This window comes from Melozone crissalis, unplaced genomic scaffold (assembly GCF_028551555.1).
Source record: "Melozone crissalis strain CALT ecotype California unplaced genomic scaffold, PUWL_Pcris_2 ptg000023l_1, whole genome shotgun sequence".
In the NCBI taxonomy this organism is placed as follows: Eukaryota; Metazoa; Chordata; class Aves; order Passeriformes; family Passerellidae; genus Melozone; species Melozone crissalis.
This window is the reverse complement of record NW_026535801.1, coordinates 30,115,164-30,132,006: the sequence shown is the minus strand read 5'-3', so window position 1 is coordinate 30,132,006 and position 16,843 is coordinate 30,115,164. Positions and strand designations below refer to the sequence as shown.

At 47.1% G+C, this 16,843-nt stretch overlaps 1 protein-coding gene across 4 annotated transcripts in view; it reads left to right on the top strand.

Annotated features, from left to right (window-relative positions):
- The window catches only part of LOC128938218 (rho guanine nucleotide exchange factor 17-like), a 44,984-nt gene that overhangs the window by 20,235 nt on the left and 7,906 nt on the right, over nucleotides 1–16,843 (top strand). For 2 of the 4 annotated variants that reach the window (XM_054278355.1, XM_054278354.1), the window contains exon 2: nucleotides 9,862–9,980. In XM_054278355.1, coding sequence (XP_054134330.1) covers nucleotides 9,877–9,980 — 104 coding nt within the window. In that variant the 5' untranslated portion in view covers nucleotides 9,862–9,876. Of the gene's footprint in view, nucleotides 1–9,861; nucleotides 9,981–11,629; nucleotides 13,366–16,843 lie in introns of those variants that run through there. The other 2 variants (XM_054278352.1, XM_054278353.1) reach the window with 2 other exon arrangements.

The following is a 16,843-nucleotide window of genomic DNA, read 5'->3' as shown; positions in this document are numbered from 1 at the left end:
GGTTTTCTCCAGCCATCACTGTTCCTAAAGCCTCTTGTATAGCCAGGCAGACAAGAGGAGATAGAAAAAGAAAATCCAAGTAATTTCCATAGCTAATTGAAATGGAGGGGAAGGGAAGAGGTGCAAATCCAACTTGAAAGGGCAGCTTTAGCCTTTGATAATCAACTGGGAAAAATAACTTACTGGAGCATTGAAGAATATGAAACAAAAGTAAATAAATGATGCTGTCAGTCTGATCAAAGGGTTGCTATATACAAGAGAGACCCTCTGTCAGTGCTGGTCCAGCCTCTGTGTGCTCAGGAACCTTGCCTGGTAAATTTGATGATCAGCTACATGTAATGTAGAGAAAGGAACTGAATTTTCCTCTTGGGATCTGTTCCTGATGTAAAGTGCTGTCAGACTCTCTAGGCCATTAGAACTAGGAATATCAAAAAATGCAAAGGAGAGGGGCAGGGTAATTTTGATTCCAGTTCCTGAGTTCATATGGAGGCAAAGGATCTGAACATACTGACACATCCATTGAATCTGATCTGCCCTGGGGCAGTGCTGGCAAAACTATCCATGTAATGGTATTGCTAGAGATAATGCTCCCCTGTGGATATAATTCTTCTGTAATAACAGAACCAAATGAATAAAAACTTTCTGGATTAAGAATGCCTGTCAGGTGATGGAGTGATACATGCCTGAAGTGGTACTACTGTTAGGAATAAAAGGTTCTTTAGTAAATTTGTATGTACTCCTAGACATAAAGCAGAAAAGATAAGAGTCTTTGCTAAGACAAACAGCATAGTCTAAAATTTGCTAATCATACTAAAATCTCCCCCAAAACAAGGCATCTTGCAGTTTGTGCACTCCTTGATGGGCTTAGATAAATAGCATCTGTAGAGAAATAAGGAGTTCCACTGGAGCTTTATCACTTCTTCATTAATGAAGAATTAGGGTGTGATTTCTTTCTTTCATTAATGAAGAAGTGACAAGCATGAATGAGGAGTGATTTTCCCAGAGAAAGCAAGGTCAGAGAGAAGTGTTATTTTAGCAAGATGGCTCCTGTGCCCCAAATCCCAAGAACACTTGTGCAAAGTGAAAAGACACGATTGTGACTGGAGCCCAGCCTGTCATTTCCAGTGGTTGGGATGAAAGATGAAAGGTTGCTCTAAACTGCACATTGCAAAGCAGGAAGCCAAGAAAGAGCCCATGGCACCATCTTCAAAGAGAGCACAGCACTGAGCCTCAGCAAAATAGAGCAAAAATCTGCAACAGTGGCTTTTCCACGCTTGAAACAGCTCTGGAGAGGCAGGGTGTTCCCAGTGGCTATCCAGGCAGCTGAATGAAATTGTCACTTGTGATAAGGCATCCTGAGAGCTGGGGGAAATCCTGGCTCTGTGCCCTCTGGCACAGGTCCAAGTGATTTCACTGGAGCCATGATTTTTATTCTGTATGTGAAATGAATTGCCAGGGTGAAGCTGCAAAAGTAATGCCTAGTAATGAAATCCACTTGCAGCACTGCACCTCTGCACCAGAGCCCTGCTGCGAGCAGGAGGGTTTGCACTGACTCTGGGGAACACTGTGCTGTTCTTGTAGGAGGCAGGAGGAGGCAAGAGGTGTGAAGTGCCACTGAATTCATCAATTATGTCACATAACTGCCCATTTGTAGGCAAACTCACATTTTTGTTGACCCACTTTTTTTTATTTTGTGCTAGCTTTCACAGGATTCCCACCAACACCACAGAGTATCCATCAATATCACCATAGCAACGAGAAGTCATTAATGGTATCCTGCCTATTGACAGTCAGCATCTACAGGGTGCTGATCTGGGTGGTAAGCCATCACCATCAGCATCAATGAGAAAGGAAAGAGCTCAGGGTCTCTGTGGAATCAATCCTTTCATTCTCCATCCTCTGCATCTCCCCAGAGAAATCCTGCATTGTGGAATGGCAATAAGGGACATATTTCTTCCCTTAGCAAGTTCTGTGCAGTGTGTGCTTAGGGAACTGCTGCCAGGAAAAGATGGGGCTGGATTTGTTGCACAAGTAGGGATAAATGTGCCTCTCTTGGGTTTGTTTGCACGGGGCTGTGGTTCTGAGAGACGCTTTACATTGCAAATAAGCAACTTATCCTGTAAACCTCCAGGGAGTTCAGAGCAAAGCGGGAGGCTTGGGGGCCAGGAAAGGGGAATGGCAGGCTAAACTGTGAGAGGAGATAAAAGACATGTCATATAATTCTGCTAAATGGTGAAGGAAGGGACATTCTCAGCAGGTGTAAATTAGCATTGACAAGCAATACTGATTTACACCCAGCTCATGGTCTGGTCCACAGTTTAATCAGCTGAAAAGCATCAGCATCTGAAAGGGAGGGAGTTGTTTAGGGAGGCCCGTGGGAGGAGTTGAAAATCTGTGAAAAAGAAGAAAATAAATTCTTTTTGGTAGGTAAGGAAGAGCTTGTGATGTTCCTTGGGACTGATGCAGAGGTAGGGCCTGGCCAGCTGCACCAGCTCCCTGTCAGGACTCCCACTGCCTCATAGTGGGCAACATGCAGTGCTGGGCCTTCTGAGGATCCGTCTCCCAGCTGAGACAGGTGGAGGGCACAGTCCTGCCTGGTGTTCTGTAGAGGCACTGCCGAGTGCCTCCAGAGCCAAGGAGCTGGAAGTGTTACTGCCCGTGGCCATCCAGGCCCGGCCAGGATTACTGGCACTGCTGTCATCCACATTCCTCATGGCAAACCTGCCTGCCAGCAGTATGACACAGTGCCTGACAGCTTTGGGATGTAACCAAGCAGGGTGTAGGATGAGATCATACATGTCCCTCACCATCCTCAACACCCCCTTCCTCCCCTGAGATCTCTTTCTGATCTCACATGTGCTGGCATGGAAGAGCTCTGCCCATCCACCTACCCAAAGCTTTGGGGACTGCTGGAGTGGCTTCCAGTGCAAAGTTAACAAACTGGGATCAACAGAATTAAATTGTGGGGCTTCTTTCCCCACTAGTGAGATGGGAGCCAAGATTCATATTGTCTGGTTGGAAAGACTGATGCAGTAAGGCACTGGTGCATTCAATGTTTAACATTTGTGGCTGTGCTGCAAAAAACATTTCCTTGTACAAGGAAGGGAGTAGGAACTTTGAATGTACAGCTTATTCTTAGAATTAGGGTGTGATTTCTTTCCTGTGCCCTATTCATTTTAAGGATTACGCTGAGACTCTTGGGATAATTGTAGAACAAGGAAGGAGGAATACCTTCAGCTACCCTGAGGGAGCCAATTGCATAGGACTGGTTTTGTGTTGTCCTTGGACTGGTGGAAGCAATGTAATAGGGCATGGTAAGTGCTGTTTCTGTGTGCCATGATGGTCTTGTATTGCTAGTTCAGCCAGGGGTATTTCCACCCTGAAAGAAATCCAGCATCATTACTCAGGCCCTGCAAATCATGAGATTAAATCATTAGTTAAATGACAATATTAAAAAAGGACTTGATTTTATTTTTCCCAGTAATGTAACTTGGCTTTTTACTTCTTGCCAGAAAGTGAATGAAAATGGTGAGTTGAAATGCCAGTTTTCAGTGCACAGGAGATGACAACATTCAGCTTAGGTGAAGGCTCTGTTGATCCTCCTCACATGCTGCAAGTGGAAGGGAGCAGCCAGCCCTTTCCTGCTACTGGCTTGTTTTACTTCTCCCTGTCAGTTCTCAGCTGACCCATTGTGCTGTTTTTTTTGCACTGTCCCTTCTGCCTTCCTCAAACACATGCAGAGAGGATCAAGACAGTTTTAGATGATGTGAAGTGTAGTTCCCCACCTCATCATTTTTCAGCTGCAGACGTGCTCCATCTGTGTGGCTCTTTCCAAAAGGATGTGCTGCTGACCACAGCTGGAGGCAGAGCACTGGGCTGGCAGCACTGGGCTGCCTCACAAAGGCATCTGAGTCACTGACTGAGCATATCAGGGCTGGGCTGGGGCACGCCTCAGGCAGGGAGCCAGAGGAGAATGGTCTGGAGCTGGCACTGGGAACTCACAACTGATGTTGGACCCTGTGCTGGGACTGAGCTTCAAGTCACAGCCTTAACATTTTCTTCTCCCCACTTCCCAAGAAATAACAAATTCACTTGTATCCATATTGGAAGCATTTTCTGCAGTTGGTGCTGATGTTACACCTGTGCAGAGTGGGAATTTGAAGGAGAAGTGGAGGTGCCAGCTTGTAAAGTGAGCTGACATATGGCTCTGTAATTCCCAGATCTCACAGGGGGATGGGTAGGTTTTCCTGGCTCAGGTTTGCCTCTGAGAACTGCCAGTGTCTTTGCCGGGTATGGAGCAAGGTCAGAGCCTGTGCTCAGATCATGTCTGTTCCTCGTAAGGCCAGTAGTGAGTGATGTGTGTGCCAAGACCAAGGGGGGTGGTGGGCAAGATCTGCTCTGCCTGACCCAAAGGCCTGGGAATGCTTGATCATGGTGTCTGCACAGGTCAGGGGAAACCACCTGGGTGCTGAACATCAGCTAACTCAAGGTGAGCATTGTCTCTGCAGGTTATAACCCTGTGGGCTCCCTCTCCAGTGCAAGAGGGGAGCAGAGTGGCTCACAGTGTTACAGACAAGGGCAGCATCTGTCAGTCAGATGTACCCTGCAGGTTCAGAGGTGCTGTGGGTGATCTTCCCACGAGAGGACTTCATTGCAAATGGAACTTGCTTATCCTGAGAGGGAGTCATCCAAAGGAGCTGTGTGGTCAGCCGGGGTGTTGAGTCACTGAAAGCCTGGCAGATGGTGGATGCTGCCATCTCTTGGGATGCTTCACAGCTGGTGATGACAAGCAGCTCCAGCTGGGACACTTGATGGGGGTGTCACACTGATGTCTCCTGGAGCGTTTGCTACAGAATCAACCTACTCAGCCTTCCTTTGCTGCAAGATGAATGTCAGTCCTCTGAAGCTCCAATCCCTCTGCTGCATCATCAGCAGGACTGTTGGAGCAATGTTATCCAAGAGATTGAGTGGTGCATTGCTGAGACAAAAGAAGGTGTCCTTTCCCAAAGCAGGGAATCAAGAGGGAACACAAGTCACCTTGCAAGTATTCTACCTGAAATCAGTGTGCTGGAATGCCTGCCATTGGAGGTAGGCTGGAAGCATCATCTCATTATAGCCTTTTTGAAAGAGGAACAAGGGGAAAACCATGATGAGTATCAAGAAGGAAAAGCTGCTCAGACTAAGGGAGCGGCCAGAAAAATTCATCAAAGGCACTGCTGCCAAGTGCACAGGTGTGTGGAGCAGTAGGGCTTCTCAGGTAAAACCTTTTATGTCAATAAAAATAGTTCCCAAACAGCTTAAAAATCCTACAGAAAAGGAGCCAAGAATACTTAAGTGAGTTGATAAAATTTTGGGAGTAGCTTTTGCACTGCCTTGAGACTGTTTTGGAGCCAATCTGGCCCAAACAGAAACTCACATGAAGTTATGGTGATTCCTACACTCTCCCTGTTGGAACTGAGCTGATCCATAGCAGGATGTTCCTATGGTGATCAACAGATACTGTGGCCAGATTCTCCTGTGACACGTTTGCCTGGCACACGTGTGCCCTTTGGGCTGCTCTGACCAGCCAGCCCTCACTGTGGCCAGCACCAGTTTCTCTGGACAAGTTGTTAACAACAAGTTGTTGTGTTGTGTTGAATGCAGTGGGATGGAGGAAGACTTGGAGAAGCAGGAAAAAAATCCATAAAAGGATTAGGAAAAGAGATGTGGAAGGAGGCAAATGGCTAGACAGTATCACATGGTGAAGCAAGCAGCTCATAACACAGCAGAATTTAATGCCATTGCCTGTGCTCTCAGCACCCTCTTGACCTTGGGCTGTACTCTGTCTTCAGGGGTTCCCCATGCCAGGGTGTCTCTGAGACTTTGTGGTTATTGCTTATGCTTAAGGTGAGAGGGACTATAAATCAGTGAGCAGACTGTAAAGGTTGTTGTTTTCTCATTATTACCTGGTTTTGAAATCAGTCTGGCAGTTGTTCCTCTTGTTAGCAATCCTGATTTATGCCATGCTCAGGACAATGAAAGCATTGATAATACTGTAAACTCAGGGAAAGTTATGTGTACCCTAGGAAGGAGAAAGAAACCCAGGAAATTGTACTGTGGCTGTACCTCTCCTGCTGCAATTAATAGACACTATATAAGCTGTGTTCCTGTTTCAGCTTCTACAGCAGACAAAAAAAAAAAACCCAGAAAATTTAACTACAGTCACCCTATCTTCATCAACCAATTTCTGTAGCACAGCACTGCAGAACAGAACAGCTAAGAAAGCAAATACAGCCAAAGCACCTTTCTTTTTCTTGTTAACCTTTAATATTAAAAAAATAAAACATCTGGCATTCTTTCCCTTGAGACTGCTGGTGCTCTGCTAGGCAGCTGAAGTGATGTGCATGACGTGTCAGTAAACAGATCATGCTGTGACCATGAGGTTTGCCGTATCAGATAGCACAAAGCTCACAGCAGTAAAATAGCTTGCTAAAATCCTTTAGCCAGCTCTTTGAAATGTGCTGTTCACATCCCTTTAGCTGGCTGGATCTCTGAAATAAAAGGGAGATTGTAGTCCAGAATAAACCAACCTCTGTTCAGCGCTGCAATTTGCAAAACCTAATGCAGAGACATTAGAATAAAACCTGAAGGTTAGTGTAATCTCTTATTTCAAGATGGAGTAAGGATCTGCAGCTATTCCCCTGCCTTGGAAGCAGGAGTTTGGTGTGATGGCCATGACTCAGAAGCTCATTTGCTTGTGACTGAAATGTTGTAAATGTGGAAAGTGGAAAATGTACCAGACTCACTTGATGTCTCTGATCAATCAGGAGATGCCAGACAGATCTGGCAGATCCACCATTTCATGGAACAAATGTCCATGTCTGAGAAGTCTATAGAGTAAGTCTTGCTGCAGTGAACTCTGCAAAGCAGCACCAGTGAACCTCCTCATCCCTGCCAGATTTGGTGGCCTCTTCCTGAGGCCTTGTGAGGCTGTGTGATCCCTTGTCCTGATATTCCTGGAGTCCTTGACATATCTGGTATTCTCCACAGTGTTTTTCATCAGCAATGAGCTACTTACCCTGTGCGTGCCTGCTTCATCCTCCTGACACTTTGTCTCGTGCTTTGCTGGGAAGGTCAGCCAGGCAGAACAGTTCTGATGTGTTTGGGAAGAAATAATTTATCCTTCAAGCTTTAATCCTTGACAAATAAGTTCTTGGGGGGGATTTTACAGGAAAATTAAGGTTAATGGCAAGTCTCCAAGCAGGCACTTATCAGAGTAGTGAAGAAGTTGATTAAACAGAATCACATGGTAGAAAATAAGCTGAGCACACATTGCCCTTAGTCTTATGCTCACTTAAGGCATGAGGCTCATAACCACTAGAAACTTTTCAGTCCTTGAGCCAGGGAACAGGAAAATGTTTCACAGACAGTGTGATTGAGGAGCAATGATGTGCTGCAGCAGCAGCCAACACTAAACTCTGCTCTTTGGCTGGGAATAAGTGACCATTGGCCTGGAGGATTGCTGGTCTAGAATAAAGCCTGAGCTTTGGGTAAGTGTGGACAGGACTGCCTGGAAGTACCCAGGGGGTAAACAAAGGAACTCAATCCATAGTGCTCACACACACTGGAGAGTGACAAAGGATGGGCAACTCAGTGCTTGGTCTAACTGGAGGAGAGCAGAGGATACATTAGGGCTGCTGTACCTTTAGGAGAGGGTAAATTAGGACCCAGAGTTGGGTCACCATGTAAGAAATCTGCACTTTCTTCCTTTCCTCCATTGCCTCACACTTCATTGACGTTTGTTAATGCCTGGAATCACCTGTTGTAGCTATAGCATGTACTTACAGCTCTAGGTGGTGGGAGGAGAAACTTTGAAATTGCTGTGGCTCCCAATGTTTCTTTGTTGGTGGCCATATAAGACTGCAGCTAAATACTCTGTATGTGCCATGGGCCTGCAAGTATGTGCTCAGAGGTCATCTCTAGCTTATCAACCAGAACCAAAACTTGTTTTGGATTTTTTTTCTGTCTTCATCTTGTGTTCTCCTTCAGCAGACTGCCTACAACAGGCTTGTGGCCACGGTACTTGGGAGCTGAGTGTGTAGGCACATGTTTTATATCATGGGGGGTCAATGACCTGGCAAATGCAGGCATCTGAGCTGAAACTATGATGCAGTTGCTGTGTGCCATGGAGCACAAGAACAGGGGAAGGAGGGAGAAGCACTCAGTGTTTCCTGGTTACAAGCCAGGGACAAATTACCTGGTGTTTTAGAGAGACCACTGTTTTTCTCCTGCTCCAAGCATCCCTGAGGAGTGGGGGAAGGAGGTTGTGCCTCAGCAGTCCCCTGTCCAGGTCATGACTCGGGCAGCAGCTGCCTTGGGTGCTCAGTGAAATTAAGCTCAGCTGCCTGACATGCTGTGCACAGCCCTCAGGGCAGTGACATGGAGGAACAGGCAAGATCACAGGAGTTCAGCTGGAAAGAGATGGTCCTTCCATGAGTGGAGTGGCAGGGAGCAAAGGTGCTGCTGCCTGAGCAGGCTGTTAGATCTCCACAGCTGCCCTGCAGGTGTCTGGGGGAACAGAACTCACTGATTTCTGAGACTCCCTCTCACTCCAGACAGGGCACCAGACCCCCTTTCCTGTCCACCTGTGAGCTACATCCATGTGCATCTTTGCTCTGAGCTCTCCTGGAAGTATCAGAGGGACTTCCTGTGTCAGAGGTGTTTAAACCAAAAAATCACTGTTCAGAGAAAGAAAATTCACCCCTGATGGGTGACAAATATTAAAATTAATTATTTGGGAACAAAATTCCCGTCTTTCTGCACCTAATCCAGTAAATTTTGGTTCTTGTCTACATGTCAGCAAACTTTGTGCAGCCGCCTCTGGAAAGTCTCTGTCCCCTGCTGTCTCACAGCCAGCTCTGTCTGTTCTCTGCCTTCTCTGGCTCTTCTGCTCTGCAAACCTTCCTCTGGCTCCCACTCTCTGTCCCTCACTCTGCCTGCCCCACTGTGCCCACAGGAGGTTTCTTCCAGTTGCTCCTTCCCTGAAAGTGACTTTTGCCATCTCATGCACATTTTCTGGAAAATCCTGCCCTGACAAAGCAGCAGCAGGTCCCTGCTGCCTTCCATGTCTGCTGGGGAATTGGCCTGTGCTGTTCAGCAGTGCAGAGGGGTGCCCTCACCTGCTGGAGGGTTTGAGGCATTCCCCTGAGAAATGGAGGGGTATAAACCCCCCTGCATGGCCTGTGCTGTGCACTTGAGCAGGCAGGGACAGAGTGGGCCCTGACCTCCCATGCCTGGTGTCTCTGTAGCTGACCTGCAGCCCACAGAGGGGTCAGCTCTATGAGCCCAGACAGTGAGCTTCCACCTGAAGAAATTCATGAGGGCAAAAATAAATTGTCTTCCCAATGCTGCCCATCTCTGGGTAAATGGAGCACCCACAGACAGACCCCATCCTGTTTTTTCTGTGCCTCTGCTTCCTTGCTCCTCTCCTGACTGCTTCTGCCCCTGCCTGTGCCCTTTCTCCTCTGGCCCCCTTGCTGTCACATGCACACATGCAGAGCCTGCTGAGCCGGTGTCCAGCCCAGGATCCTGCCTCACACGGGCCTTGCTTTCTCTTCAGGCCTCACTCTGTGTAGCTCCCTGCCTTGGCCAAGGGCAGCTTTATTCTTTATTTTCTCTTTCTTCTTGTTCTGAAAGCATAGTGCCAAAAGCATGTGATGGCTTTTAGTCCTGTGGCTGTGACCTGATCACAGACCAACCTGACAGGGCATGGCATCCTTTATTAACAGCACTTCCTCACAGGAGCCCTCTGGCACTGCCAGGAGCCATGCTCTCTGCTCAATGACTGGCTTTCACATCATGTCATTCTTTCTTTCTTGACAGATTATGTTATAACCTATGAGCACAGAAAGTCCTGATCCTCACGTTTCTCTGCTGTCACCTGTGGGCTCCTCCAGAGCCGTGAAGAAGGGGGAGCTCCAGCCCCACCATGAGAAGACCGGGTGAGAAGTGCCTGTGATGTTTTGGGGAACAGCACACTTTGAGAGCTAGTTTTAATTTTTATTTTTAGCAGTTATGAAGGATGTAAATTATGTTCTTCATTCAGTGGTGAACTACAGGAGCAGTTCTGCCTTCCCTCTCTGGGATGAGATTAGACATAATTTCATTAATGCAGGGAAAATATGCTAATTTGAGCCACTTTAGGCAAGGGATGAATCAACTTCATGGCTTGTTAGCAAGATTATCTTCCAGGCAATACAGTACCTCAGAGTTCCCCTCAGATAGATGTCTGTTAGTGTATCATATGGCTAGGTGCCTGTGGTGCCTTCAGGGAGTAACAAACCTCTTCATTGCCCTCCTGATCAAGGTGGCTGTGCTGCCTGAATAGTTGGCCACACGTGGGGAATCCAGCTGCACTACAGAACAGTCTGGGCTATAACTGGTTCTGTCTTGCTTTGCCAAGACCTCTTCCTGTGTGTTCAACGTGGTTGGTTCTTGCCTGGCCTATTATTAAAGACTCATGCCCCACCATCTCAGCTCTATCTTGCCCTTACAAATCTCAGGCTAACCCCACATTCCCTGCCCAATCTTACTCTCCTTTACATATAGCACTCACTCATTCTCTTTGCCTCTGATTGCCAAGGAAGGAAGTGGACTAGACTGTAGCAGACACTGATGTCTTGCGTGACTGCTGGAAAAGTCCATGAGGCCTAAATCCCTAAAAGAAATCCAGAGTCTCTCCATTCAGTGTAAGGAGGCTCTGTCCACTTCCAGCAAGGACTTACCCACTCAGCCTTCACCTGCTGGCCCAAACTGGAGTTTAGGAATTTAATTCTCCACTCTGAACATGTGATTTAGTCACTTAGATTCCATGGGCCTTACAGTGCTGAGCACAGCTCATAGGAGGTGCCTTGAAAAGCACAGCTTTCTCTTTGGAGGCCTCCACTGAGCTGTCGTGGGAGGATGGTCATTTGAGCCTGTGGCTAAGGAGTCAGGAGGGTGAGTTTGTGAAAGTCTGTAAGATACCTTTGACTCTGCACTGGAAAGGCCTTGGCAATGCTTGGCTTCCATACGCCGTCAATAAACCATATGTATCTTCCTTGTGAAGGGTGAATCAGAAGAATAAGGGGCTGTAATGTGACTGTCAGGCACAAAACCACCACCTGTCAGCCTTCTTCTTCCTCCTTGCTACTTGAGTCTTCGAGGAGACCACAGTTATGTCATTCTTTCCCGGCCCCAGCATCCCCTTTAACTCATACACTCTTGTCTGAGCCCCATTTTAGGGAAGGAACCTCAATATCTCTTGTAAACCTGCAGTCTCCGTAGTGCTGCTGTGTGAGTAAGCTGAGCCTGCAGCAAGCACTTCTGAGTGTTTGTCTCTAGAGCTGAGCAGTGTTATTGTGAGAAAGTTGCTGAGGGTAGGTAGGATAAACGTCTCCAAATTCAGACAGGTAGTGAAAGGCCACTGTTGGCTTGGCTGGAGAAGAAGCTTCCCTGCCCCAAGCCCCATGGCTCATCACCCAGTTATTCCCCTCTGCTCCTGCCCAAGCTGTGGTGTTGGATTCTGCGTAGCCTGGAAGCAGACCCACTGCTGCATCCTGCGAGCCAGCACCCGGCTGCTTCAGTAACTCATCTTTCCTTCCATTCACAGGTCTTCTGCGCATGGCGACTCCACCCATGTGAGAGCTCTCTTATGTGAGTGCCCAGCAGCACACTTTGCTGTCTGAGGGCTGTGGACATTGACTGGCATCTAAGGACATCCCAGCTCCCTCCTGTCCCCCTAGACGCCACTGTCCTAGAGCCTCCATGTGCATTTGCTATGACATACATCAGTGTTGATGAGAGACAGGAACACTGCCGGGTGATCTCGAGCTGCCAAAACAATCAGCTCTGTGCACAACATGGCTTAAAGGATTTTTCAGTTAGCAGCATGCATCCACTAAAGAACCTAGACACTCATATTTTTTCTGGGGACTTCCACACTCTTGCCTGCCACACAGGCAAGGCACGTTTGGCCAGTCCTGTGGAAAACCGGATGTATCGGAGTGTGGAAAACCTGCACTGGGCAGCAGTTGCTGACTGTGGGCTGTATTCTCACTGCCGGAGCCTGGATAACGAGATCATCTTCCACTACAGAGGCACCAGTCAGTGGACAGAAGGCTGTGTGGATGTGGCCCCAGTACAGAGTGCAGCAGACTCTCTGAGGAGCCTTTCTCTCCGTGCTAAACAGACATCTCGATCCGCACAGGATGTGCTCCTCCCTCCCTTTGCCAAAGTGCCTCAGTGGCTCTTCCCTTCCGCACAGGAAAGAGCCCTGCACGGGGATGCCAGAAAGGAGCTGAAGGAGAAGCTGAGGCTGCACAGCAGTAAGGTGGCAGAGCCCTGCAAGCCACTGCGCCCACAGGTGGCCCTGCCTGAGCTGCTGGCCCAGGAGTGCTTTGGGTGCCAGGTGTGCCAGCAGCGCAGGAACGGCTGTGCTGTGAAGTGCTGCACGGTTCTGGTGGAGCACACTGCTCTCAGGCACAGCCTCACAGCAGGACAGGGACTGTGCTTGGCACACAGGATCATCAGCCCAGAAGACATCAAGCAGGAAGCTCAGAGGAGGCTTCAGCTCCGAAGGCAGAATAGCTCCCCGAATTTGCCCCTTCAGCATGCTGGGGAAAGCCATGAGATGAGCAAATCCAGAACAGCAGAGACTGTAGAGCAGTGCAGTGGGGAAACAGATGGCAAAGTCTTGTTGGGACAGAGCAAGAAAGGCAGCTGCAAAGGGAGGCTCTACATACCCACCTTTGAGGAGTTCAAGCAAATGAGAAGTAAGGAGGGAAATTCATCTGATAGCAGCAGTGGGCCAGCAGATTGCTTGAAAAAGGGTCTGCCTGCAAACCAGACACAGGAGGAGGAAAAAAGTAAGAATGTCTGTCCAGAAACTTTAGTGACCAAAGCTGTGAATGAACCTGCTGTCACTGCAGAGGAAGATGATGATGTATTTCATGAAAACCAGACCTCTGCTGGCTTTTCCCAAAACCCAGCCACGTGGGATGGTTTCAAGATGAGCAGTCCTGAGGTGAAGGACAGAACCTTCCAGACCTCCATCCCAGATACATCACCAGTCCCTATTTGCTCCAGTCCTATTCCACGATCACCTCTACAGGGAGGAGTAATACACAGTGCTGGGCAGGAGATCTTCAGTGCTGAGCAGCAGAAAGGAGACACAAGACAATTAAATGATGTTCCCCATGTGGCAGGGCAGTCACTGGCTTCTGAAGCCCAGTCCTCTTGCTGTTCATCGCTGCTGTTAGAAGCCACAGACTTATCCAGCTATGGAGCTAAGCTACAAAAAATGAAGGATGAATTCATAGGTTCGGCCTTGGAACTTATTAAGAAAAGGTAACATGCTCCATGGGGTCACCTGAAAGCAGTCCCCTTGTTAATGATCTGGTCTTTTTCCTGATAGGTGTATTTAATTCCTGTAGCATAAATGTGCTGTTGGCAGAGCCTTTCATCTTGGAGTCTCTGATAGCCACCTGGACGTGTCTTTAAAGCTGTTCAGCTTAAATTCCACCTTGTGGGGGATTAAACATCAAAAAGCATTTTCATCTAGACTTTGCCTTTTTGTGCACCTTAATCCTGTAAAGACAACAGCCATTAGTAGTTCTGACACCCAGTTTCCCCACCCATTTTATTTCTGAATTTTCAGAATGTCTTTTTTTTTTAGCATCTGTTGAAAGTAGAAGACAACCAAAGAAGACAAAGTACTGATATGATTCCTTTGAATAAAGATGTAGAGTCTGTCCCACCACTGCAGGACATGAATTTAGATAGTGTGACATGCAGCAGCAAGTGCTTTCACTTGCTGCTTGAATCTAGTGAGCAGGCACACAAGGGTAAGATGGCTTTAACCCCTGCTTGGAGACCTGCACAGGCAGTGAGTGAAAGTACTTGTAAATACTGTCCTTTTGCCATCTCTGTGTAGCCAGAGAAGATACTTCTGTAGAGCCTTCCTCCTTCTCCATCCAGGGTTTTCCCCATTCAGTGGGTAAGATGTTCACAACTGCGTTCTCTGTCCTGGTTTTAAACACTGCAGTCCTGTTACCCCCTCCTGCCTAAGAAATGGGAATCCCTTTCTATGCAGGGTGGCACAGTAGGAATCAGCCAAGTTCTAGAAGCTATGAATTTGGAGCAGTTATCACTGTCTTATCATGAGATGAGGCTGATGGGAAAAGCAGGAGTAAGTGTTGGTGGAGTGGTTTGTTTCCATGCATTTGGCTTTCATGGTTGGATTTGCCAAGAATTGCATTAGACTTGGTTCCTGGCTGCTTCTGCAATCCACAGATGGGTGTGTGAAATGCCAGGGCATCAACCTTGGATGCTGTCCTTTTATTTCTGGATTGGCTGGTCTGAGACTGCACTCTGGTTTTGGGGGAGATGATAGTGACTTCTGCACAGGAGTGAGAGTCATCTGAAAGAACTTAAGTGGGGCTGAAGCCAGAGTGACAGCAGAAATAATTCTGCAACTTTCATCCAAAGGGAAGTAGATGGTGTCAGAGCCCTCAGTGCTGCTCTCAGCTGTCCAGCCCAGCCTTAGTGCTTTTCTTCTACAGTATGAAAACCCAATAAAGAGATAGATGAGAGTTATGGGATGCAGCCATTTTAATAGATTAGGCTATTTTTGTCATGAATGTGAAATGAAATACGCAGAATGGCACAAGCAGTAAGGGTGTAAGAACAGCTGTCTCTTTGCAGATCAATGATTGCACTGGTATCTGGAGCCCAAGCTGCATGCAGAGCAAAGTACAGGAAATGAGGAGTGCAAATGATCTTCCTTCCCACTACTCTCCCAGCCTCCAAACACTTCCTGCCCAGGGCCTTTATGTGTGGTTTCTGTGCATTTAATATCCACAGTGGTTTCTGTTTCTGTGAATGGGTTCAGTCTCCCCAGTTGGATTTGTTAAAATCTGTGAAGCAATTTTTATTAACACCAAAATGACAGTTGATCTAAAAGTGTGAATGACAATGGTTCCAGTATTAGAGAGGTAGTTTTATATGTGAAGGAACCACCCTGGCCTTATTTTTTTCAGGGTAATAACAAATACTGGTAATTGTTATTGCCAAAGCACTAACAATTATTGGGTTATTGGGAAACTCTGATTTCCTTTGTTTTGAAATGTATCAGTTTTCTATCATTTTCACCTGAACCATAATGACCGTGAATATTCACTACTTCAGCTGATTTTCACTGCAGAGATGGGAGATTTTTGTCTGCATCTTGGGTGCTTAATTATGATCACTGCCATCCAGACCATATTCTTTCTAAGTCTCAAATGAAATTAGCTGAAAGCTAATTTGCTGATTTGGTCCTGTTTCCACAGATACCAGCTCAGCATGTCTCTGATAGAGATGTTGTGATGGAGCATCACAGAGTAAAATAGCTAAAACTGTCTTCTCTTTCTAGTGCTTCTGTGTGTCAGTTTTACAAAGCAGTTTTGTCTGTAAGTTAGCGGTCTCCATAGTAATTAATTGTTAATTACTTTAGATTCAGTCAGTTGACTTAATATTTTGCCAGTGAGGATTGTCAATCTCATAATGATGGTGGCTTTAGACCCTCATGGGTCACTGGATACCCTTAACTTAGGTTGTAGTCCTGGCTGGGAAGGGGTGTTGCTCTCTAGGTGGAAATCCTGTAAGCTTTTCAGTACACAGTCCACTTTCTGAAATTGCTTAAGTGGGGAATTTTTTGGGATAATGACATGCAAATACCTCAGGTTTGTGTCTATGAAATGAGGGACATGGTAACAACAGAAGGCTGCACTATTTAGCCAAGGACATGACTAAGAAAAGGCTTCCTGAAAAGAGTGATGGGCTGTATGTGGGGTGACAACAGGACAGTGGGTACAATACCAGCTTCCCTAGCAGAGGACTGACACCAGCTCACGAAGGCAGCTGACAGCAGGGAAGGCATGCACAAAAATGTTTCCATTAGTCAGAAAGAGTCAGGAACGTTTGGAAAGGGCTGAGAACTGCTGGCATGGACAATGATAAAACCATGAAGAGGCCCATAGAGACAGTGAAGGAAAGCAGGTGCATTTCCAGTTGTATGCCATCCCCAGTACCTCCACTTCCATGAAATTCAGAGTTGATGGCCAGAGGTTTAAAAACACATTCAAAAATAACTGGTCCTCTCTATGTTGGCCCAAGTGCATCACCTTTCTTGGGGAGAACAGGAAAAACTGACACCAACCCCAGGCACAAACTCCTGTCCCAATAAGTGATTTAGTCCAACAGAAGGAATGCTGTAGTCCCGCCTTCTACACCCCTCTGTGAGGCCAGAGGGACTTGACTTGCTTGAGCAGGTGATGGTGTGAACCTGTTGGCCGCACAGCTCTCTGCCAGGAGGAGGGGACTAGAGAAAGGGGCAATATCCTGTTTTCTTGGCAATGTTCCCTCTTCCTCCTAAGCCAGACGCAAATGTTGAAGGAACAGCCCTAGGATGTTGTTCCACAAAACTGCTTCTATCTATCCTCCCTGTTTTGCCCACATCCCTCTGATCACACACTGATCTGGTGGTGTGTGGAGCAGCACTTGCCCCAAGACCACATGGCCAGTTCATCAAGCAGGAGGGATCTTATCATGACAAGAAGTAGGGCAGTCAAACCAGGGATGAAGAAACCTCCTTTCACACAGTGTGGGCTCTGCATATCTGCCTTTCTTACCTCCAGCTGATCAGCCATGGGTGGGTTGAATTTCTCAATCTTCAGTCATGTTTCCTTAGCTCAGCTCTCTGGGTAATATTGGCTCTTATTCCCACTGAAGATCATGTCTGGAGATTTTTTTTAAATATCCCTTTTGGGCTATGGAAACTGCAATA